This window comes from Danio rerio, chromosome 4 (genome assembly GCF_049306965.1).
Source record: "Danio rerio strain Tuebingen ecotype United States chromosome 4, GRCz12tu, whole genome shotgun sequence".
In the NCBI taxonomy this organism is placed as follows: Eukaryota; Metazoa; Chordata; class Actinopteri; order Cypriniformes; family Danionidae; genus Danio; species Danio rerio.
Window position 1 is genome coordinate 38748577 of NC_133179.1, and position 23522 is coordinate 38772098.

Sequence of the window (23522 nt, forward strand, 5' to 3'; positions counted from 1 at the left end):
TTAAACCACCAACCTTTCAGTTAACAGCCTAACGCGCTAACCGATTGCACCACAGAGACTTAGTGAAAGGTCACCTACAGTGGTAGAAACGCGGAACTTTGTCTCAAAAGGTCTGCTATATGAACCCTAATGATAGTTTGCTGAGAGAAAGAGAGGTAACAGAAACGCCCAATGTGGGGCTCTAACCCACGACGCTGAGATTAAGAGTCTCATGCTCTATCGACTGAGCTAGCGGGGATGATGAGAAGCTCTTTTAGGAACCAGAAACCGTTTACAGTAATACCTTCCCTACCCGTGACAATGTTCTGCTAAATCCTGATTTCATCTTGTAACGCTGGACAGAATGTGGCCCAGGATATATGTCCAGTGCACGTGTTAGCAGTTGCAAGGCAGCAAAATGCCTAATTCGTCCCTGGGTGGGCTTGAACCACCAACCTTTCAGTTAACAGCCGAACGTGCTGACGAGAAGCTCTTTTAGGAACCAGAAGCCGTTTACAGTAATACCTTCCCTACCCGTGACAATCTTCTGCTAAATCCTGATTTTATCTTGTAACGCTGGACAGAATGTGGCCCAGGATCTATGTCCAGTGCACATGTTAGCAGTTGCAAGGCAGCAAAATGCCTAATTCGTCCCTGGGTGGGCTTGAACCACCAACCTTTCAGTTAACAGCCGAACGCGCTAACCGATTGCGCCACAGAGACTTAGTGAAAGGTCACCTCGAGTGGTAGAAACGCGGAACTTTGTCTCAAAGTCTGCTACATGAACCCTAATGTAAGTTTGCTGGGAGAGAGAGAGAAAAGTAACAGGAACGCCCAACATGGGGCTCGAACCCACCACCCTGACATTAAGAGTCTCATGCTCTACCGACTGAGCTAGCCGGGCTGATGAGAAGCTCTTTTAGGAGCTAGAAACCGTTTACAGTAATACCTTCCCTACCCGTGACAATGTTCTGCTAAATCCTGATTTCATCTTGTAACGCTGGACAGAATGTGGCCCAGGATATATGCCCAGTGCACGGTTTAGCAGTTGCAAGGCAGCAAAATGCCTAATTCGTCCCTGGGTGGGCTTCAACCACCAACCTTTCAGTTAACAGCCAAACGCGCTAACCGATTGCACCACAGAGACTTAGTGAAAGGTCACCTACAGTGGTACAAAGTCAGAACTTTGTCTCAAAAGGTCTGCTATATGAACCCTAATGTAAGTTTGCTGAGAGAGAGAGAGAGAAAAGTAACAGAAACGCCCAACGTGGGGCTTGAACCCATGACCCTGAGATTAAGAGTCTCATGCTCTACCGACTGAGCTAGCCGGGCTGATGAGAAGCTCTTTTAGGAACCAGAAACCTTTTACGGTAATACCTTCCCTACCCGTGACAATCTTTTGCTAAATCCTGATTTCATCTTGTAACGCTGGACAGAATGTGGCCCAGGATCTATGTCCAGTGCACATGTTAGCAGTTACAAGGCAGCAAAATGCCTAATTCGTCCCTGGGTGGGCTTGAACCACCAACCTTTCAGTTAACAGCCGAACACGCTAAACGATTGCGCCACAGAGACTTAGTGAAAGGTCACCTACAGTGGTAGAAACGCGGAACTTTGTCTCAAAAGGTCTGCTATATGAACCCTAAAGCAGGTCGCACACCAGAAGCGCCGCTCGGCGCCGCGACACGGCTCGTACATGACAGTTTAAAGTATCACACACCAGACGCGCACATTCGAATGATATTTAACATGAAACTAATCAGATGGCGCTCTGTGGCGCGGCTGAAAAATGAACTGCGCCCTGAGCCGTCGCCGGGCGCCGCCGACTTGCGGCGCCGGTGTGTGTATCCTGATAGAAACCTATGTTTAGAATTCTAAAATACATGGCGCTGCGTGGCGCTGCGCGGCGCGCCGCCGAGCGGCGCTTCTGGTGTGCGACCTGCTTAATGATAGTTTGCTGAGAGAAAGAGAGGTAACAGAAACGCCCAATGTGGGGCTCTAACCCACGACGCTGAGATTAAGAGTCTTATGCTCTATCGACTGAGCTAGCGGGGCTGACAAGAAGCTCTTTTAGGAGCTAGAAACCGTTTACAGTAATACCTTCCTACCCATGACAATGTTCTGCTAAATCCTGATTTCATCTTGTAACGCTGGACAGAATGTGGCCCAGGATCTATGTCCAGTGCACGTGTTAGCAGTTGCAAGGCAGCAAAATGCCTAATTCGTCCCTGGGTGGGCTTGAACCACCAACCTTTCAGTTAACAGCCGAACGTGCTGACGAGAAGCTCTTTTAGGAACCAGTAACTGTTTACAGTAATACCTTCCCTACCCGTGACAATCTTCTGGTAAATCCTGATTTCATCTTTTAACGCTGGACAGAATGTGGCCCAGGATCTATGTCCAGTGCACATGTTAGCAGTTGCAAGGCAGCAAAATGCCTAATTCGTCCCTGGGTGGGCTTGAACAACCAACCTTTCGGTTAACAGCCGAGCGCGCTAACCGATTGCGCCACAGAGACTTAGTGAAACATCACCTACAGTGGTAGAAATGCGGAACTTTGTCTCAAAGTCTGCTACATGAACCCTAATGTAAGTTTGCTGGGAGAGAGAGAGAAAAGTAACAGGAACGCCCAACGTGGGGCTCGAACCCACGACCCTGACATTAAGAGTTATGCTCTACCGACTGAGCATCTCACTGGGCTGATGAGATGAACTTTTAAGAGCTAAACACTCTTTACAGTAATACCTTCCTACCCATGACAATGTTCTGCTAAATCCTGATTTCATCTTGTAACGCTGGACAGAATGTGGCCCAGGATCTATGTCCAGTGCACGTGTTAGCAGTTGCAAGGCAGCAAAATGCCTAATTCGTCCCTGGGTGGGCTTGAACCACCAACCTTTCAGTTAACAGCCGAACGCGCTAACCGATTGCGCCACAGAGACTTAGTGAAAGGTCAACTACAGTGGTAGAAAGTCAGAACTTTGTCTCAAAGTCTGCTACATGAACCTAATGTAAGTTTGCTGGGAGAGAGAGAGAAAAGTAACAGGAACGCCCAACGTGGGGCTCGAACCCACGACCCTGACATTAAGAGTCTCATACTCTACCGACTGAGCTAGCCAGGCTGATGAGATGGACGTGTAAGAGCTAAACACTGTTTACAATAATACCTTCCCTACCCGTGACAATGTTCTGCTAAATCCTGATTTCATCTTGTAAAGCTGGACAGAATGTGGCCCAGGATCTATATCCAGTGCACGTACTAGCAGTTACAAGGCAGCAAAATGCTTAATCCGTCCCTGGGTGGGCTTGAACCACCAACCTTTCAGTTAACAGCTTAACACGCTAACTGATGCGCCACAGAGACTTAGTGAAAGGTCACCTACAGTGGTAGAAACCCGGAACTTTGTTTCAAAAGGTCTGCTATATGAACCCTAATGATAGTTTACTGAGAGAAAGAGAGGTAACAGAAACGCCCAATGTGGGGCTCTAACCCACGACGCTGAGATTAGGAGTCTCATGCTCTATCGACTGAGCTAGCGGGGATGATGAAAAGCTCTTTTAGGAACCAGAAACCGTTTACAGTAATACCTTCCCTACCCGTGAAAATCTTCTGCTAAATCCTGATTTCATCTTGTAACGCTGGACAGAATGTGGCCCAGGATCTATGTCCAGTGCACGTGTTAGCAGTTACAAGGCAGCAAAATGCTTGATCCGTCCCTGGGTGGGCTTGAACCACCAACCTTTCAGTTAACAGCCGAACGCGCTAACCGATTGCACCACAGAGACTTAGTGAAAGGTCACCTACAGTGGTAGAAACGCGGAACTTTGTCTCAAAAGGTCTGCTATACGAATGCTAATGTAAGTTTGCTGAGATAGAGAGAAAAAATAACAGAAACGCCCAACGTGGGGCTCGAACCCACGACCCTAACATTAAGAGTCTCATGCTCTACCGACTGAACTAGCCAGGCGGATGAGGAGTCCCCACTGGAACTAGACCTTCCTTACCCGTGACAATGTTCTACTAAATCCTGATTTCATCTTGTAACGCTGGACAGAATGTGGCCCAGGATCTATGTCCAGTGCACATGTTAGCAGTTGCAAGGCAGCAAAGTGCGTAATTCATCAGTGGGTGGGCTCGAATCACCAACCGTCATTATATCTTGTTTAATACCCATTTTATTCATTTATACTATTCATTTTATTTATTTACTCATTTATATTAATATGCGAATATGTCTCAATAAATAATTAAAATTTTGTTAATTAGTTGAGTGCTATAGGTCTTACAAAAGCCTTTTATCTAAAAATAGCGTAAAAACTCTTAACTATACATAAGCTCATTGATCTCTCCATTTTTCTTCTTAAAATAGGTCTCTAGTAATTCATCTTCATCGCTCAACTTTTTTTTTTTTTTTTTTTTCAATTATTACAATGCAGTCTTTTGGTATTGCTTTTTTCAACTCATGACATTGTCTTTGTAATTTTGCTTTAACAACATTTTTATACCCATCCTCCACAATTACTTTTAATGGTACAAATCCTTTTATTACTTCATATAATACATCTTTAACTTGTCTTAATCCTCCGTCCCACCATTCCCTTAAATATAAAACATTTCCTTCACTTAAAATTGTTGAATTCAGTAAAAGTGGTTGTTCTAGAATCTGCGCCCTTGCTTTTGGTATAATCAACACATTTTCTAAAAATCCCTCTCATGATTCTTAGACCTCAACATAAAATTTTGGCAGACCTGCTATCATCCGTTTCTTCATCTTCATCAATAAAACATTACATCCCATATTAAAATGTCCACATTTCTTCAAATAATAATCCAACACACTTTTCCAAATCACACCCATTTTCCCTTCCAAAAATCTTTGAATAATCTTAATTGTTATTGTTTTCATTTTTAAAAAACTATCCAAAAGTCCCAGACCTCCTTCTTTTACCTCCCCAATCAAAGTATAATAAGCTATCTTGGCTCTTCCATTTCCCCACAAAAACTTTAAAACTACATCATTTATTTTTTCATAGTATACTTCAGGCAACGCAGTTACACTTAACACATACCAGACCTTTGACAACATTAAATCATTTAGGATGAATACTTTCCTTTTAACGTCATATTTCTAGCTTTCCAAAATCTCAGTCTTTTCTTAATTCCATTTAAAACTCTCTCCCAATTTAAAATATCTGCTTTATTAGAATCCATCCCTACCCAAATTCTCAACATTTTGTATGTTCCTTTTCTTCTTTAAAGGGTATATGTTGTGTTATTTCTTTTACTCTTTCCACCCTCATGCTCAAACTTTTTCCAACATTAACCTTAGCTCCTGATGCTTTACAATATCGCTCTAAAATCCCCAACGATGTAGGATCATCAGCGTATTGATACACAGCTTCTCTGTTGTCATTGTTTTCTATTTGTATCCCTTTAATGCTTCTATCTGATTTTATTGCCAATCCCAGTGGCTCAGCTACCAGTGTGTATAATAAAGCAGACAATGGACATCCTTGCCTTATTGATCTAGTTGGTTGAAGACATTCTGTTAAAAAAATACATTTAATACAAGTTAAAATATCTGTATAAAAAAATTTGAATCCATTTTCTAACATTTTCCCCAAAACCAAACTCCTTAAGACCTGCAAATAAAAAATCATGCTCTACCCTGTCAAAAGCCTTCTCCAGATCTAAACCTATTAAAACACCCCCTTTCTCTTTTTCTTGCATATAGTAGACAATTTAGCTTACCCAATTCACCTGTACCACATGTTTTTTCGATTGTGGGGAAAACCAGAGCACCCAGAGGAAACCCACGCGAACACTGGGAGAACATGCAAACTCCAAACAGAAATGCCAACTGACCAGCGCACAGTACTGTGTGTGTGTATGTATACATATATTGCATAAACTTTTCTAATATATTTGTTTTATTATTAATTTAATTTGTATTTATTTACTTTTTTACGGAAAATACAAGTGTCACTACTATACGCAATTTTTTTCCTATATTTGTGTCTGCCTATTATTGTAATTGTATTACTTCTTCCTTGTTTATGCATGTAATGCCTACTTGGTTTGCATATTTTTTGAACATTTAAAAAAAAAAAAATTAATAAAAACATAAAAATTAGATGTAGTATATAATCCCAAATCTTATTTTAAAAAAGTTGGTGGTATGGAGTTTCTTTTAAAGTGTGACTTTAAGATTCATAAACTCATATTAGGCTAAAAAAAAGGCTCTTTCTCTTTTCTTCTGGAGAAAGTATTATTTGTTTTATTTCAGCTCGAATAAAAGCTGTTTTTTATTCTAAACTTTATACTTAAACCATTTTAAAGACAAAACCATTAGCCCCTTTAAGCTATTTTTTTCCCCAATAGTCTACAGAACAAACCATCCTTATACAATAACTTGTCTAATTTACTGTCATCATGTCAAACATAAAATAAATCAGTTATTAGAGATTAGTTATTAAAACTATTATGTTTAAAAATGTGCCGAAAAAATCTCATCTCCATTATACAGAAAATTTTTTTTTTTTTTACTTGTTCAAACTACTTAATTAAAATGTGCTGAAATAACACAATTATTGAGATTTCATTGGGACAACTTAATGTTCAGTCGACATACATTTTTTAAAAGTGTTAAGTTAACTTAATTTGTGTTGTGACAACATGAAAGAATTGTGTGGAACCCTGCACAAATATGGTGATCGGTTCATAATAAGTTTAAGCACATTTTCAGATTTTACTGTATTTGGCTTAACCGTTCTTGGGTGGCTCGCCAATGTATAGATGACTAATGCATAAAATAAGTAAGCTGACCAAAGTTCTTAAAGGGAGAAGACTTTATTGAAGACAATGTTAACAATGTTAGTTGATGTTAACTTGTCCATCTTCAAGTAACTTAAACCAAAGTACAGTCTGTGAGACACTGATGAAACCCCCCTGGAGATTACCCAACTGCTTTGGTTGGGTCACATCTCTTGAGTTCCTGTAGGTTATTTGGTTCACACCTTATCAGAAGCAGATACTTGTTGCATATGAAACAAGCCAATACAATATATCAACATATAGAGTTATTTTGCCTTCTTGCAGCCCGATAGCAACTCTCACAACCTGGTACTGGGCTGTGACCCCTGATCTACACTACAAAACAGCTGGCAAAATCTTCATCCCTCTTCAGTTGAGTTTAAATTTTCAGGTGTTCAAAGGGTTTCATTATCAGTAACTTGATATGCATTCAAGAGTTCACACTTGTTTGGCATGCTGTCCCGGGAGAGACCAAAGCTTATAAGATCCTCAAGCCCTGGGCTCCCTCCCGTTAGCAGGACGAGAGGGGAGTGTGAGCTCAGGTAGATCGGCTAAAGGGAGATATAAGACTTACTAAGAGCTCGACTATGGTGCCAATTTAATGTTCAGTTTACTTAGGTTGTGTGTTTTTGGACTGTGGGAGAAAACCAGGGGAAATCCACGCGAGCACAGGGAGAATGAGCAAACTCTGCACAAAAAGTCAACTGGTTAGCAGCGACTTTAACCTGCGACATTCTTACTGTGAGGCAACATTGCTAACCACTGGCTAATCATTGGCTGCTGTGTTGCCCAATCTAGAAAGGGGGGGAAGTAAGGGTGGGAGAGGGATTCTTCAAGACAAGGATAACTGAGTTAAGCTACGGTCACACTGGGCTTTTCCTCCCATAGACTTCCATTCATACGCACACGAATGCGTCAGACTAGAAACAGGGTCATGCGTCAAGTTTCACCGGTTGCTGAGGTGCAAAGTTCATGCTTGGTGAACTCTGACCTGCGAAATCGCATCACTTGACTGCGTGAGACCAATCGAGGATCAAAACATGACCTCTCTGGACAGAAATTTAAACCATGGAGCAATTGCTCACTTTTTTAATTTCTAAAAATCTTGTTTGATACCGCCCCTTTCCACAGCGCCGTATGGCAGAATTTCACAATCTCAAAGTCTAGTGTGACCGCAGCTTTGTGTTCTGGTTATCTATAGTGAGTCAGGAATCATCTGATTGGTGAATCATGTTTTAGCTAATGCTGGACCAGCCGTTGACAATCATAAGCATGTGATCCTCTCGAAAGTAGTTTATAAATAATCTTCACTTGAATGAACAGACAAACTACATGAACAAGCTGCCGTTTTGAATATACCCGTGTTTGTGTGGACAAGGCCTCAATGTTGAGGATTCTGCTCTCCATTGTGAAGCTTCATGTGAGTGTTGAGGCTTCTTTTACTTTTAAAGCCCTTTCCACATTCACTGCATCTAAAAGGATCCTCTCTTGAGTGCATCTTCATGTGTTTCTTAATGGAGTCTTTCCGTGTGAGACTCTTTCCACACTGATCACATGTGAACACTATGGTTCCAGTGTGACCATCCATGTGGTTCTTGAGGCTAGTTTTGGTTGTGAAGCTCTTTCCACACTGAGCACATGTAAACGGCTTCTCTCCGGTGTGAGTTCTAATGTGGTGTTTGAGTGAGCTTATATGTGGAAAACTTTTACCACACTCTGTGCATGTGTAAGGTTTCTCTCCAGTGTGAATCCTCATGTGGATGTCAAGGTCTTGTTTTTGACCAAAACTCTTTCCACACTGTTCGCAGATGTGAGGTTTCTCCCTAGTGTGAACTCTCATGTGAGCAATCAGGGTCAGCTTTAGACTGAAACTCTTTCCACAAAGTATACAGCTAAAAGGCCTCTCTCCAGTGTGAGTTCTCATGTGTGCTGCAAGGCTTCTTGCATTATAGAAGCTTTTTTCACACTGTTGGCATGTGCACGGCCTCTTTCCAGTGTGAATTCTCATGTGAGTATTAAAGCTTTGTTTTTGACCAAAACTCTTTCCACACTGTTCACAGGTGTAAGGTTTCTCCCCTGTGTGAACTCTCATGTGAACATCAAGGTTTGGCTTATGACAGAAACTCTTTCCACACTGCTTACAGCTGAAAGGCTTCTCCCCAGTGTGAATTCTCATGTGTGCTGCAAAGTTTCCAGAATGATAAAAGCTTTTTTCACACTCTTGGCATGTGAACTTCCTCTCTCCAGAGTGAATTTTCATGTGGGCTTTAAAGCCTTGTTTTTGACCAAAACTCTTTCCACACTGTTCGCAGGTGTAAGGTTGCTCCCTAGTGTGAACTCTCATGTGAACATCAAGCTTTGACTTCTGACTGAAACTCTTACTACACTGTTTACAGCTGAAATTACACCCAGATTTGGATTTCCGAGGTCTTCCGTGTGATGAAGTCTTTTTAGTCAGTGTGGGTTTTTCATCAGTCATTATTTCTTGGGGTTTCTCAAACTGCTGTTTCTCATCTATTTCATTTTTTCCATGAGTCTCTTCTTTCAGCACCATCAGATCTAAAAAAAAAAAAATTAGCTTTAGTATGAAGGCTCAAAGTGACAAGCAAGAAATGGATGTTTCACCCACAAATGAAAATGACCTTACCATTTACTCTCCGTCATGTAGTTTTAGACATTTCCTTTATTGTGGAACACAGTAAGCCAGTAGGTTTTTTTTCTTCTTTTTTTAATATCTTCTTTTGTGTTCAACAGGATTAAGAAACTCATAAATGTTTAAAACCACATGAGGAAGAGTAAATGGTGAGGCTATTTTCATTTCTGCATTAACTATCCCTTTAAAAGGTTCCTACAATTACCCATTTTTTACAAGATGTAAAATAAGTCTTTGGTGTTCCCAGATTGTGTCTGAGGTTTCAGCTCAAAATCAGATCATATAACTTGTAGAATAATTAATTTTGGGGGTCAGAGGAAAACCAAGCTCTTTTTGTGCCTGTGACTTTAAATATACAAAATAATAATGATAACCCAGGGTTTACAAATGTGAACTGTCTGTTAATGAACACCCAGGATTATTTTTTAAACCCATGTATAGCATGAGCAGTGTGGAAGGTGACTAAAAATAACCCAGAATTTATCCAGGGTTAGAATGACCCAGGGTTAACAATTTGAAGTGTGAAAAGCCCTAAGAATACTCAGCATCAGCTTTCAGGATAAACAGTGTATAATGACAAACAGCGACAATTGTCAATCATGTCATGATGACCTGGGGCCTGTTTCAGTAAGGAGGTTCAACCAACTCAGAGTTTAAACTTGAACTCTGAGTTGATTTACCGAGAGATAAAATACTCAGAGTTTTCAATTTCAGAAAAACATTAGAGCTACAAAAGTCTTTCAGTCAAGAGCAGAGAGGGATTTTCTCCTTTTGTTGTTTGATTAATGCAAAAAACAGTAGGCAGCAGGAATATTGCGCACTGTCACTTTAAGAAAAGTGCGGCTCTGATATGGTTTCTCTTTCACATGTCTTTTGATTCTCAACTTGTTTGTTTATTACACAAATAAGAGTTAATATGAATATTCACTAAACACAGCACTCTGACCCAAATTTGCATGCATTTGACCATTAAAGCGCTCAGATTAAGATGGCGTTAGGTGTGTGTAGTATATGATGGAATAATCTTTTATCTCGATTAATGGTTTTTCATAATCATTAGAAGCCAAAATCGAAATTGAAACCAGATTTTCGATTAATTGCACAGCCCTATCAAGTGGTAGAGGTTGATTTGACATTTAGAATGTAAGCAGGACTAAAAAATCTTTTTAGAACGAGTAATAATCCCATTAATCTAGTTACAGTACATGTCCGTCAAAGGTCAGTGAATTTAAGCTAATTATTCATTAAGAAAGGACTAGCTATTCTGCTATGTGACTTTGTTCTTTGTGTAACTGAAATGTAGGCAATAGCTACGTTTCCATCCAAAAAAGCGAATTAAATTTATGCGCAAAACTGGGATGTCACATAAAAGATGTGCAAATAAAGCTGCGTTTCCATCCAATGCATCAAAGAGAACAAAATCGTCACTTCCTGATTAACAGGCCCCAATTAAGAACAGTAAAAACAGAATTTACTGCGGTAGAAAAAGCTACATGAATCTTTTATTTAAATGACAGCTCAGAGGACAATGCTGGCACACAATGAACACATGTTGGCGATTGAAGCAATGAGACGCAGAGAACAGATGCTCTGGAGGTCATTAATAATATAATAACATGAATACTGAAACAGTTCAGGTGTTTTAGAATGACCAAAACAACATTTCAGATGTTTATAATGTTCTCAGCCTGCTGGTTTGTGCATTCACACACATTTTCATCATCATATGATCTCTTATAACAAACCTTTTTAAACACACATACTGGAATTTGTTCAGTAAAAGTGCTTGCGTTGTTTACGTGAGTTTATCTGCTCTTATCGAATAAAAAGTTTGTCCTACTCAGTTATGCGCATGTTTCTTTATGCTTATATTTCAAAGGTTATGTGCATCGTGACGTTTCAATCAACCAATTTTTTATGCTCATAGCCCATCCAAAAAGCACAATATGTAAGGCTAAGTGAGAAATGCCGCTTTATCTTTTAAAAAGGGGAGGAGACCGACAGAAAACTCTCTTTCAGAGACAGGCTCTCTTGCTCTGCAAACAAGTGTGTTTATGACTATACATACAAAAAAAAAACAATAAAATAAGAAAATATGACTTTGCTACAATAAGCAGCATTAGGCATGGGCCAGTATAAGATTCTGACAGTATGATAACCTTGAATAAAAAAATATCACAGTTTCAAGGTACTGCGATTACTCCTCTTAAATATATTCTTTTAAATGTCTGGGTAAAAAAAAAAAAAAACACTTTTTCCTCTTTGAAGACAAAACATTTTCTTTTGAGAAACTTTTAAAGTATTTTGGAGCAATAAACATGTCAGGCTAAAGGCTGATTTATACTTCTGCGTCAAACGCCGGCATATGCTACATCGCTGACGCATAGCCCTTCGCCGTGGCCGTCGGCGTCACTGACGTGCACCTCTCAAAAAATGTAACTACACGTCGCAACAACGCGTAGCGCAAGCTCTGTGATTGGTCGGCTTTGTAGCACTGACGAGTCTGGGCGGGACCAAGAGCCGCGCGAACGGCGCGAGCGATTGTTTACAAGTGTGGAGTACCCTGAAGGAGCTCCGGATGGAAAGTTTTGTTTCGTGTTTACCTCATAGTTAAAGTTGTTGCACGTCCGCCGGTTCCTGCCTCAAAATGAGCGAGTTTGAGTCACTTGTACAACCAGGAAGTGTTCAGGAAAAGCAAAACAGAAGCGAAGAAACTCGACACAGAGGAACATTTACACCTCACTGCCAACTAGCGTTTCGGAAGTGTTAATGCAGACCAACAGAGACAGCGCGCAGAAGTATAAATGCACAGCTGCGCTCGTTGCCTGCGCCGTGAGTTACGCCAGTCACTTGACGCAGAAGTATAAACCAGGCTTAAATCACTCAATTGAATACTTGACTTCTGTTGTCTTCATTTGTTTCATAAACACAGATTTCTTTACAATTTAAAATGGCATCTTTGGAGATCTTTTTCTGCTGGAGATACTGTTGTCCTGAAAATCTTAAAACAAAATGTAAAAAAAAACTTACATATAGCGATGAACGGTACAGCAAAAAATATTGGCGGTTTTAAAACCTCGACTTTTTTCAAACTGCGTTGAAAAAACCTTGAAAACGGTTATCGTCCCATGCCTCAGCAGCACAACATTGTTTTTAGGATCTAAAAATGTATTCTTTAACAAAAGTCTCAAGCAAAAAGATTCCAATGGTGGCACCTGCTGGTACATGAAGAATATGGTAAATACTGACAAACTTTACACTCAAATGTTTGCATATCATCAGCATGCTGTAATTCATTTCTTAAGCAGCAAAAGTCATTTTTAGACTAGTTTGTTGGCCAGTTGTAGTCAGCGCAATGTTAAACGTTATTGTTCCACAATAGTCATTTAGTCTCATGTCACCCTGCAGCAACATCATATAGTTTAGAATACTGTACAATGTTTTATAATAATTAATTATTTTTGTGTCCATTTCATTTAGCATATTTAATATTGGGGCATCCATGTTTTTTTTTACATACTTTAAAACAGAGTTTCTGCAGGTTTCACTAAGTTAAATGTAAGACTTTTAAAGACATTTTTAAGACCATTATGAGAATTTTAGACTCATAAAGCGCTAAAGTCTAAGGAATTTTTTCAAATAGCCCAGATGAAAAACATTTTAATTTGCCTTATTAAAAAAATTTGATAATTTAATACATTTAATAATACAATAATAAATAAATTAAAAATATATATTATAGATATTTCTTAGCAAAAGATTTTAAATTGTGTGTAATAACATGCAAGCTTTACTTATATCCACACACTTTTTTCCTAAATAAACTTTCATTAAAAATAATAAAAAATGAACAAATGTTTTAAATGTTTTAAAAACTATAACAAACTAAAATCTACACAACAATCTGTCCTCGATGTCTTGAGCAGTAAATACATGGAGCGAGTTTAAACAAATGTTATTGTAAGGAAAATTATTAAACCATTAAAATAAATACAGTTAAAATGACCTTTTTGAATAAAAAGTTGAAAGTTTTATTGAGATGGATTGTTGGTGATTGTGTGGGTTTTGGCCAGATTAGGTAGCAAAACATAAAAAAGGAAAATGAAGACTTGTTTAAAAAAGATTAAAGACCTACAACACAATATTTCAGTAAATTTAAGACTTTTTAAGGCCGAAAATTTTGATTTTGGAATTTAAGACATTTTAAGACCCCGCAGAAACCCTGTTTAAACACAATAGCCCTGATAATTAGTTATTATAATAATGATGTAATTCTAACTCTAATACTATCTGTGAGAACTAGTGACAACTACTAGAAACAAGTTAAAACCAATAAAGAGGTCGATGAAAAAAGTTAATTTGGATCAATGTGACATATGCAAATGGAGAATACTAAGCCAACACTATCACCATAATAGCAGATATCTTCTATGAGAATACTGTAGGTCAAATATCTTCAGCTCAGTTTAAGTTTTTTTTTATTATTAGTTGTTTTAATTTATTTTATATAGCGCTGGTGCTCAAGGACACTTTACAAACAGTAGGAGAACAAGAAAAGCAATAGCCTTGAGAAGGTAGAGAAAATGGGAGACTAATAATAAATAAAATAATGACAAAAGACACGAGAACAAGTAACAAGAGAGAAACTCATTCCTGTCTTTCAATAGTTATGTTTCCATCCACCTATTTTTATGCACATAAAAAAACGGTTTATGGAAACACCATGATGCAAAAAAAAAAAAAAAAACAACGTATGCACATAACTGAGTAGAATAAACGTTTTATTCGATAAGAAAAGATGAAAAATCACGATGGAAAACACGATACAAACTCCAGTATGTGCATTAAAAAAGGTCATGTGATTTTGTTATAAGAGATCATGTGATGATACAAATGTGTATGAATGGACAAACCAGCCGGCTCAGTACATTATTAAACATCTGAACTCTTGTTTTGGTCATTCTTAAACGCCTTACAGTTTAAATATTAGTGTTATTATATTATTCAAGACCTCCAGAATTAAGAGCATCTTCACGTCTGACACCTTTAAACGGCACTACGCGTTCACTGCGTTTCAGGATTACCCTCTGAGGCGCAAGTCATTTATTAGATGAAGAAAAGATTAGCCGCATTTCCACTGTCGGGCATGTGCAAGCCAGGGCTTTTATCGGGCAGGGCCGGGCCAATCACAAGGGGGGGTTGAGCAGTGAGGCAGAAATCATGTCGCGTTTCCACTGTCGGGCTAGTACCTCGCAGCGTGTCATGCAAACCCCGTCCCCAGAACGTCCCCCGAATCAAACGTCACACAACCCGCCCACTTCAGCGGGAATCAGGCGGATAATGCATGCATGACAGATAAAAAGGTAGCCTAGTTTCTGCTTTCACTCACCCATAACATGCTCTGTTTACATGATTTGATTAATATGATCGTATCCATATACTTTATAAATAATATTTCAAACCTCCTCCTGTGTTTATTGTTTTAGAAAATATCTAAAATCTTTTTTTCAGATAGGCCTTTGTAAAATGAAAGTTTAATATGGCTTTAAAATGGTTTGATTTATGTACTGTTTATAGGCTACCTAAATTATTATAAATAGATTTTATTTGTTTCATATTGGTTTATTTATTTTTGTGATTTTATTATATCTGATATTTGTAATTATTTAAATTATTTCAATATATCTTAGGCTATTTTATTAGGATATGACACTATTGTTTTTGAGTCTACAAAAATGGACACGAAATTTGTAGAGTTGAATGTCTTTCTGTTGTATTTATGTTGTGTATTATCTTCAAAATAAATAAAAACAGAAGCCGCTCGCAGCATCAACAGAGCTGTGAAGAGAGCGCTCTTTTGCTCGATCTCACATTCACATACAGGCATCTAAACACGCACAAACACCTTTTAAACTTGACAAAAACTCTCAAAAACCTTTACTGTCTGCTGTGTCTTAAATATGGTGTAAAGATTATTATGCGTTATTGAAACATCAAGGAGGATGCAGCACAGTCACTTATAAATGAAAACTTTATTATTTTATGCAACAGCCTTACATTTAAAAGGAAAACATAAGGGTGATCATATGCAAAAAGACCCCAGCCTAAAAGGCTAGATGTTTTCTTTCCCTTATTTTTTTATTTGGTTATTTGTTTGGTGCATGTACTCATGTGTGATCGGAAAACTAGTGTCTGCCTCTCCTTTCACTCCACCCCAGCTAGCCCTCTTTGGCCCAAGGTATTCAGCGGGCTGAAAACGGCCGGCCGCTGGCCCCGAGAAAGCCCCGCTTTGGCCGCGGAAGTGATAGTGGAAACGTGACCAGCCTTGGCTCGCTCACTTTGACATGATAGTGGAAACGCAGATATTGATGCAGCTTCTCTTATCGCAGCAAATTCCATTTTTATTGTTGATATTTGGCGCCAGTTAATCAGGAAGTGATGATTTTGTTCGCTTTGACTCTTTGTCGTTGTATTTGCACTGTCTGTATTTTGCACTGTTGTTGTATTTAAACTGTCTATATTTTGTACTGTCTGGAGCCAGCACCTAAGCTTTTCATTCATCATAGCACACGTGCTGCTGATGATGTGACAATAAAAGTGAGCTGATTTCATTTGAATGGAAAAATCCAGTTTTAAGCATAAAGTTAATTTGCATTTTTGGATGGAAACATAGCTCATGAGTGCTTATGTGCATTTAGGAGAACTAAGCAGCACACTCAGGGCTGCAAGATGGATTTAATTTAATATTCTTACTATTAAAATATATCTGAATGAGGATAAAATGACCGAGTTGGTCTTTGAGAATGAAAACCAACCTGTTTGTTCCTGCAGATCTTCCTGTTTGACTGTGAATGTTTCTTCAATCTTCACATCTTCACTCTCCACTTTAATAAACGCCATCTTTATAACAGTGTGGAGATCAGTCGCTTCAGCAGGAGTTTTTCTCTGCGTTTGGACACTTTATCCTGTTTAAAATGAAAAAAACAATGAACAGAAACAAAATAACTTCTTAACACTTACTTCAACAGTTTCTTTATAGGAGAGTGATTAACAATAAGAAATCAGGTAAGTTTGAGCAAGAAACAATAGCCACAAACAAATGACCTGATTAAAGCTAGTAACATTACTCCATTTCTTATATAGTTGTAAACTCAGAATGGAATGACAATATACTATTTAATAAATTAAACCTTCAATAAAGTTATTAAACTTATTACACACATTTCTGTAACCTTTTTTTAAACTTTATTTTTTATGTATGTTCTTAATTGTTTTGTTTGTTTTATTTAGCTTATTGTCTGCTTACAGCAATGTGTAGCACTTTTTTTGCACAAGACAAATTTCCTCTTGAGGACAAAAAGTTTATCCTATCTTTATTCAAACAATTGTACTGTACTAATATTGTCAACAGCAGGTACATAATTTAGCACTGAATGAAAAAAACTGAAACTTTAATCAATCGGTTTATATAAGTGTAAACGCTTTAAAACAAACCTTTCTCCAGTTGAATCACAGCGCTTGAACGGCGCAGGCTTATGACGTCACACGCCACGCCAAAATAAAAGTCTTTTAAAACATTTTTGCCACTTACTGTTGCATTCATGACTTATTGATACATTTCTCCTTCGTTTCCACTTTCTCACAGACGCACATATATTCAGTATTTGGAGTTGATTAAAACCTTTACTCTAAACATTTAAGACAATTAAAAAAAACTTTTAATCCACTAAGACTAAGTGTTTAAAGCAAAAATCTCAACATTCTAAAAGGTATAACAAATAATCTAATGAGTGTTTGGAGCTGAAACTTTACAGAAAAATAGGTAAAATAGGTGTCCTTCATGTAAAAAGTATTCATTACTACTACACGTTTTAGTTCTTTTAACTAGTCATGACTTATATGGCTACCTCAAATAGATTGCTTTATGGAAAAAAATGCATTCAATTAATGCTCCGCTGTTATAATATTACAAACCTGTCAACATTTTTAATAGAAGTCATTAGTTTAAAGATTATGTCTTAATTATGATTATGAATTAACCTTACTTGCGGTTCATGTGCGCGCGCGCTGCCTGAAAGATAATGACAATGAACCATAAGGCTTTGAACCTATACATTTTGTAAAGTATAGGCTAAGCATATAACAATTTTGTTATTTACATGTGATACTGCATTAATTTGCATACATGTTTTATAAGCTGTAAAATGAAAGCATCAGTTTGGTGCAAAGTTATCATAAAATATTTGTCTTTGTTTGATTTGTAGAGGCTATGTAGGCTATTTAAAATGTATATAAGAACTATTAATAACTGTTATTTTCCAAATGGAAAAAGGGTGGTTTGTTAATTGTAGTCTGCACTAAATCATTAATATGCCTAGTTGAGTTTATGACGCGGCTCCAGGCAGCACAGACGACCAGGATCAGCGCTGGTTCGTCAACTCCTGTGTTAAACTGTGGCCAGAATATTCTTCTTTCATTTTGCTTCTTTGGCAAAAAACATATGTAAGCACGTGTGTTTGCACGTGTTACTGTCCTGCGAGTTAACAAATATGTGTTGCTCATAGAAGCCGATAAAAACGAACGCGCTTTTTCATTCCAGAGACGTAAGGCGCACATCAATGCATTTTATGTTGACAAGAAAAAAGAAGCGCAGTGCTCTTTTGAATGTCACTATAGGTAACAACTGAATCAGCTGGTCTATTTTGTGCGCGAGTGTTGCTGTCAATGTTTTCATAATTGAATTTTTTAAATAACATTATGAAATTCAAGATTTGTAAAGTCTTACAACTTTGGATGACTTAAAACAGCGACCACAAGTCTCTATTCCGTCATTAAAAAGTTCACCGTAGTCATCTTGACAATACACTGCTGTCACCTCTAAGGAATTAAGGAAACCTCGCCTCTGCTTTCATTTGATTGAAGAATGAAAGACGCCACTGAGGTAACATCCTTTTCCTCTGGAGCGCACAAAGCGCGCAATGACAAAACGCGAGGCGCGCAGGGCGCATAATCAATAACCTCCATGCATTTGGACTTTCCCCTCTGCTCAAAATGCGCACGCTGCGGGTCAGGCCACAGCGGAGCTTTTATTTCATGCAGAGCATAAATATGTTTTTTATTTTATTAATTAAATAACTATTTATAAAGATAAATTATCAAAGCGACACAATTTATTTTTCAAGCCTTTTATCCAAAATCTAAGCACTTTCAAAGCTTGAAAATAGGCTATAGCCTACATAAAAATGAAAACATTTTCAAAGATTTCCAGCACCCGGCAAATGCACTTGAGTGCTTATTAAAATTATTTTACAGGCGGCAAAATAAGAATAAAATCTTGATATTGATCTAAGCTTTAACTACATTTATAGGAGTATTAAATTTGTTAGAAAATCGATAGGACCTGCAGCTGTAAATATTTAATTCAATATTTTACACAATCGGTTATGAACTATAGCCTAAAAATATAAACATTATAGTCATCCATCGCACATGCCTACAACCAATGACAATTTTTCTATGGTTGTTTTTAATTTTAATTTTAATAATTAATAATAATAATAATTAAATTTAATTTTAAATAGTCTCCACGTAGACACGGTTGCGCAACAGTCGGGCAATGATTTAATTCAAGTTTGTCTGGAAACACTAACTTTAGGAGCCCGATAAACATAGGCCTATTATAGCTGATTATGTTTATTATTAATTCTATATTATTCAGAGTATAAAAGCACCATGTTAGCATGCAACATTGTTTCCGAATTGAGTTTTGAACATTCGAACGTGCGTTAACCTTTAACAACAAACACCATAATACGAATGAGAGAACATTTTGTCCTCTTTTAAGTGTGCTTGCATGAGAAGCAGAAGTGTCTGTGGTATTTTGTGTGTGTGTGCATCGGAGGTCTGAAGGTCAACGTCTGGTTTCGGTCTTGCAGATATCTTCCACACTGGAAAGTCCCCGCTATATATACATTTCTTCTTTATTCTGTTTGTATAACATGCCCATATTAAGAGTGTCTTCCTTCTTCTGTATAACTTTTAAAGGTCAGCCCACTATGTATATATGTCCCTGCTCATCCTTATCATCAGGCTTGCAGAATAAACCATTCTAACTACAGTTTGGTCTCTTCTCATGTCTCCGGGTCGACCTGCTGAACTTTGCTGAATCTGGTGCCTAATAAAGGGGAAATCTTACAGATCTGGGGGCTCGTCCGGGATACATCTGATCAGGTAAGAGAATTTTTATTCACACTGCCTGCTCCGGTGTATCTCAGGAAATCGTAAGATTTTAGTTACAATTGAGTTGAGAGGTCTGTGTTCTAGAGCACAGAGTATCCTGGCAAGTTTACTTTCCACAGTAAATTGCCCAGAAGGATTTGTGTCGTCGTACTCAATTAAATTTGGGTTCCACAAATCAGGAAAATTTATTAATTTGACACTTGCTAGCCTGTCAAGTTTACTTCAAACAGTAAATTGCACAGAAGGATTTGTGTTGTTGTACCTGATTAAATTTGGGTTCCACAAATCAGGGGATTTAATAAATTTTAGTAAATAAGTATTACGCACCAGCTTCAGCAATATGGGACAAGGATATCCAAAACCAGAACCCAGTGAGAGTCCAAAGCAATGGATGGATAGATGTGGGTGGGAATTTTTACACTGAACCCTGGCTGTCCAATTTAGCTGGGTGGACAGAGGGACAATCTCAATGGAGAGACTTTCCTAGGGAATGAACATTTGACCCAGGTTTCCTTCAGTTAGCTTACAAATTGATATGGGGATCCAGAATGGAATGATCAGTATATGATGAATGGATATGACACATGGTATACAATGAGCTCTATATGGAGAGATAAAAAAGGCATTTTTACACCTAAAATTTTGAAAAAATTTTGAAATCTGTCCCCAAACCCAAAAGCAGAAGCAATACTGCCCGTAAGGCAGATAAGAGGGGCTCTCTCGCAGCTGCTAAGACAACTATGATATCACCACCCCCTTATACGGGGCTTCCGCCTGCAGCTTCATGCTCTGTAAGTGCTTCTCCTACAGTGCCTTCTATTTATCCGTCACTGACAGAAATGATTAAAACTAAACCAGACCCCTCCGACAGCATGGAGGGCACTGCCTCAGCCTCTAATGTGGCTGCGGTGTGGGTTGCTAAACCAAGAGGGATAGAAATAATTCCCCCTTCACCCTCTGTTCTTAAAGATCTCATATCTCTTCTGCCCGAAGTGGACAAACCACTGCAATTTGTAGACATGCTGTTGCGCAGTTCGCGTCACTGCCAACTAATTGGGGCAGATTATCGATTTATCCTTTAAACCAAAATGGGTTCGTCCTATGACAATGAAAAAATAACAACAAAAATACCTGCTCTTGATCCCAAGCTTGATATAGTACAAACAGAAACTGTTAAGGAAGAAACAGATGAGGGCAAAAAGACACGCACTCGTATAAAAACACGCCTCGCGTGGAAAGATGATCAGGAGGAGCTCCTGACAAATCTAAAACAGCAGCTTACTAAATACTTAGTACCATACTTACTGGTCTGAATGTGACGCCACGACTGATCCTAATGGAATAATGCTAGATGGCAAAGGCCGTTTATGCCTGCCATCATCCTGTGCACCTTTTCTCGTCCGCGAGTTTCACGGTGTTACACACCGCGGCCGAAGAGGGGTAATAGACACAATGAGTTAATAGACACAATGAGTTAATAGACACAATGAGTTAATAGACACAATGAGTTCCTTTTTATGCATCAATAATTTACAGCACCATGTCAATAACACGCTAGATAGATGTTTGATATGTGCTCAAAATAATATCACTAAACCTCAAGCTCAACATCAGCAATTGCCCCTCCCTGAAACACCTTTTCAGGAATGGCAGGTAGATTTCACACATCTGCCAAAGAGGGGTCCTAATAAATATCTACTGGTTTTTGTGGACAAATTTTCAAAATGGGTTGAAGCCTTCCCATGCAGTAAGGAAGATGCTAATACAGTTATCAGATGTTTGACAAGAGAAATCATTCCAAGATACGGTATACCATGTGCCATAGACTCAGATAAGGGAACCTCATTTACTGCGAAAGTAATACAAAATCTAGCTAAAGAACTCCAAATTAATTGGCAGCTACATATTCCCTACCATCCACAATCATCTGGTATAGTAGAACGAACTAATAGGACTATCAAGGACAAATTAAGAAAGGCTATGTAACATGCAGGGCATTCAAATTGGCTCGCCTTGCTACCTGTCGTTTTAGCAGACATGAGGATGTTTCCTCACAAAAGTCTTCACGGTTTATCTCCTTATGAGACTGTGATGGGACGACCCTTTCCCTCACCATGGAGGCAAAGGGGTACCACACTGGGTGACGGTTCTTTGGATATTCATATGAGTGAATGTGCACAACAGCTACTAACAACATTGCATGCATACTGGACTAACATACATTCTGGTTCAGCCCCGATGCCGGTAGACCCAACACACCCCTTTAAGGTTGGTGACAGAGTAATGATTAGACAGTTCAATAAAATGAGCACAGAACTGGGGGACCCCAAATATGGCCCCCCGACGGATGTCGTGGCTGTAACCAGAACCGCCGTTTTAACCTCCTCTTCTCCACAGTGGATCCATGCAACCAGGATAAAACGAGCACCTATTGAATAATAAAAATGTATAAGTTTTGTACTATGATAATCTGTCTGCAGACTCTCTTTGTTTTACAGATTTTGGGGGCCCCCACATCAGCTAGCACCTCCACGCAGCATAACTACTAGAAGGATAAGCATGAAGTGGCTATGGACATTGGGACTGTTTCTCTTTCTTGTTGCTCAAGCTAATGCAGCCAGGCTGAAACGCTGGACACATGATCATGAATTTGGATGGGCAGAGGATGGGGCTGACAATCCAATTGAAATAATATGTGGTATCAATATGTAAATGAGTTTTAGCTAGGTCATATAATGTATCTGGTTGTTATGTATGTTCTGTTATGCCTCATTCAGCCAAGCAAACCCCTCTTTATGCCAAACCCATGAATAAAACAGCTGCTAAATGTTTTGCCAGTTTTGCAGGATCAGGGTACCAGAATCCATATATAATTGTCAATGACTACGATCCATACCGGATTGGCATTAGAAATGGTACATGTGATGCTCTATTTTGGGTAAAATTTGGCCACGCTAAACCCTCACCTATTAGCCACAAGGTTTTTTATTAAGCACTCTATTACACACCCTGTGTGTTATAACCAGACCATGGGCTCTCATTTCATGGGAAGCACTGTTAACTGTCAACAAATTGCCTCCACGGGAGAAGGGGCCCCAGTCGACATCTCAGGACCCTCAAATGGCACTTATGTGGTCCAGGGTGGGTGGTGATTGTGTGGAAAAAACGCCTACATGTCATTACCGGCCAACTGGACGGGGCAGTGTGCCCCTGTGCATGTGACTGATCACACTTTTATTGTGACAGCCCAGGTCCTGTCAGCGCAGCAAAGAGTTAAACGCAGTGTCCCTGAAATGAAGCCCCATGACTCTGTATGGGGTACTGACGTGCCCGAGGATTTCAAATTATGGACCACTGGTAGTAAAATGGTATTGGCTCTATTTCCGCAAATAGGTGTGGGAAAAGCTCTACTAAGAATTGAGACCCTGGACTATCGCATGGGCCTATTCCTGAATGCCTCAAAAATAATTAATGAGGCCCAGAATAAGGAGCTGGGTAATCTACGTACCATGGTTTTGCAAAATAGAATGGCTCTAGATCTCTTAACAGCATCCCAGGGGGGGTATGTAAATGAGTACTGCTATGTCTACTCTCCAAGGGTTAAAAATTGCTATGACTTCTGATTATGTCCCAGACACCACATGGGGTTGGATGATGGGTCTGTTCGGCTGGGTGACTCCTTTCCTTACTATGATAATTCCTGTATGTATTATTTTCCTTCTTGTTTGTTGTTGTGGTCCTTTTCTCTTACAATGTTTGATGAATCGTGTTTATGCTACAATGGACAGTATGATGGGTCAACGATATGATAAGATTCCTCTGTGTTAGGCCTTTGGC

At 38.8% G+C, this 23522-nt stretch overlaps 1 protein-coding gene, 2 long non-coding RNA genes and 4 other non-coding genes across 9 annotated transcripts in view; 1 reads left to right on the forward strand and 6 right to left on the reverse strand.

The window, feature by feature from the left end:
• LOC141381752 (uncharacterized) overlaps positions 1-23522 on the reverse strand; it is a 537547-nt gene that overhangs the window by 81722 nt on the left and 432303 nt on the right. Inside the window, exon 1 of one of the 2 annotated variants that reach the window (XR_012402405.1) lies at positions 4380-4404. The exons of the other annotated variant lie outside the window; for it this stretch is intronic. This is a non-coding gene — a long non-coding RNA (uncharacterized lncRNA). Of the gene's footprint in view, positions 1-4379; positions 4405-23522 lie in introns of those variants that run through there. 2 annotated transcript variants of the gene reach the window in all.
• Positions 629-702, reverse strand: trnan-guu (transfer RNA asparagine (anticodon GUU)). The gene has a single exon. It is a non-coding gene; the product is annotated as a tRNA-Asn (tRNA).
• Positions 1239-1311, reverse strand: trnak-cuu (transfer RNA lysine (anticodon CUU)). Its single transcript has one exon. It is a non-coding gene; the product is annotated as a tRNA-Lys (tRNA).
• trnan-guu (transfer RNA asparagine (anticodon GUU)) lies at positions 2848-2921 on the reverse strand. The gene has a single exon. It is a non-coding gene; the product is annotated as a tRNA-Asn (tRNA).
• On the reverse strand, positions 3692-3765 carry trnan-guu (transfer RNA asparagine (anticodon GUU)). The gene has a single exon. It is a non-coding gene; the product is annotated as a tRNA-Asn (tRNA).
• Positions 6814-16996, reverse strand: LOC796940 (uncharacterized). Of its 2 annotated transcripts, none has more exons than XM_068219929.2 (3): positions 16941-16996; positions 16262-16411; positions 6814-9352 (listed from the first exon to the last, which is right to left on the reverse strand). In XM_068219929.2, exons 2-3 carry the CDS (start codon positions 16344-16346, stop codon positions 8175-8177), a joined length of 1263 nt encoding a protein of 420 aa, XP_068076030.1. In that variant the 5' UTR covers positions 16347-16411; positions 16941-16996; the 3' UTR covers positions 6814-8174. The 2 variants fall into 2 exon arrangements, with proteins under 2 accessions (XP_068076030.1, XP_073803769.1); XM_073947668.1 differs by having other exon boundaries at positions 16262-16636; positions 16738-16993.
• LOC141381781 (uncharacterized) overlaps positions 16331-23522 on the forward strand; it is a 157920-nt gene continuing 150728 nt past the window's right edge. The window contains exon 1 of the long non-coding RNA XR_012402436.1: positions 16331-16511. This is a non-coding gene — a long non-coding RNA (uncharacterized lncRNA). The remainder of the gene's footprint in view (positions 16512-23522) is intronic.

Coding starts and splice junctions, on each gene's coding strand:
- LOC796940 (XM_068219929.2), bottom strand. CDS start 16,346: ATGGCGTTTATTAAAGTGGAGAGTGAAGATGTGAAGATTGAAGAAACA. Junction 9,353..16,261: donor AGATCTGCAGGAACAAACAG/GTTGGTTTTCAT, acceptor TTTTTTTTTTAG/ATCTGATGGTGCTGAAAGAA.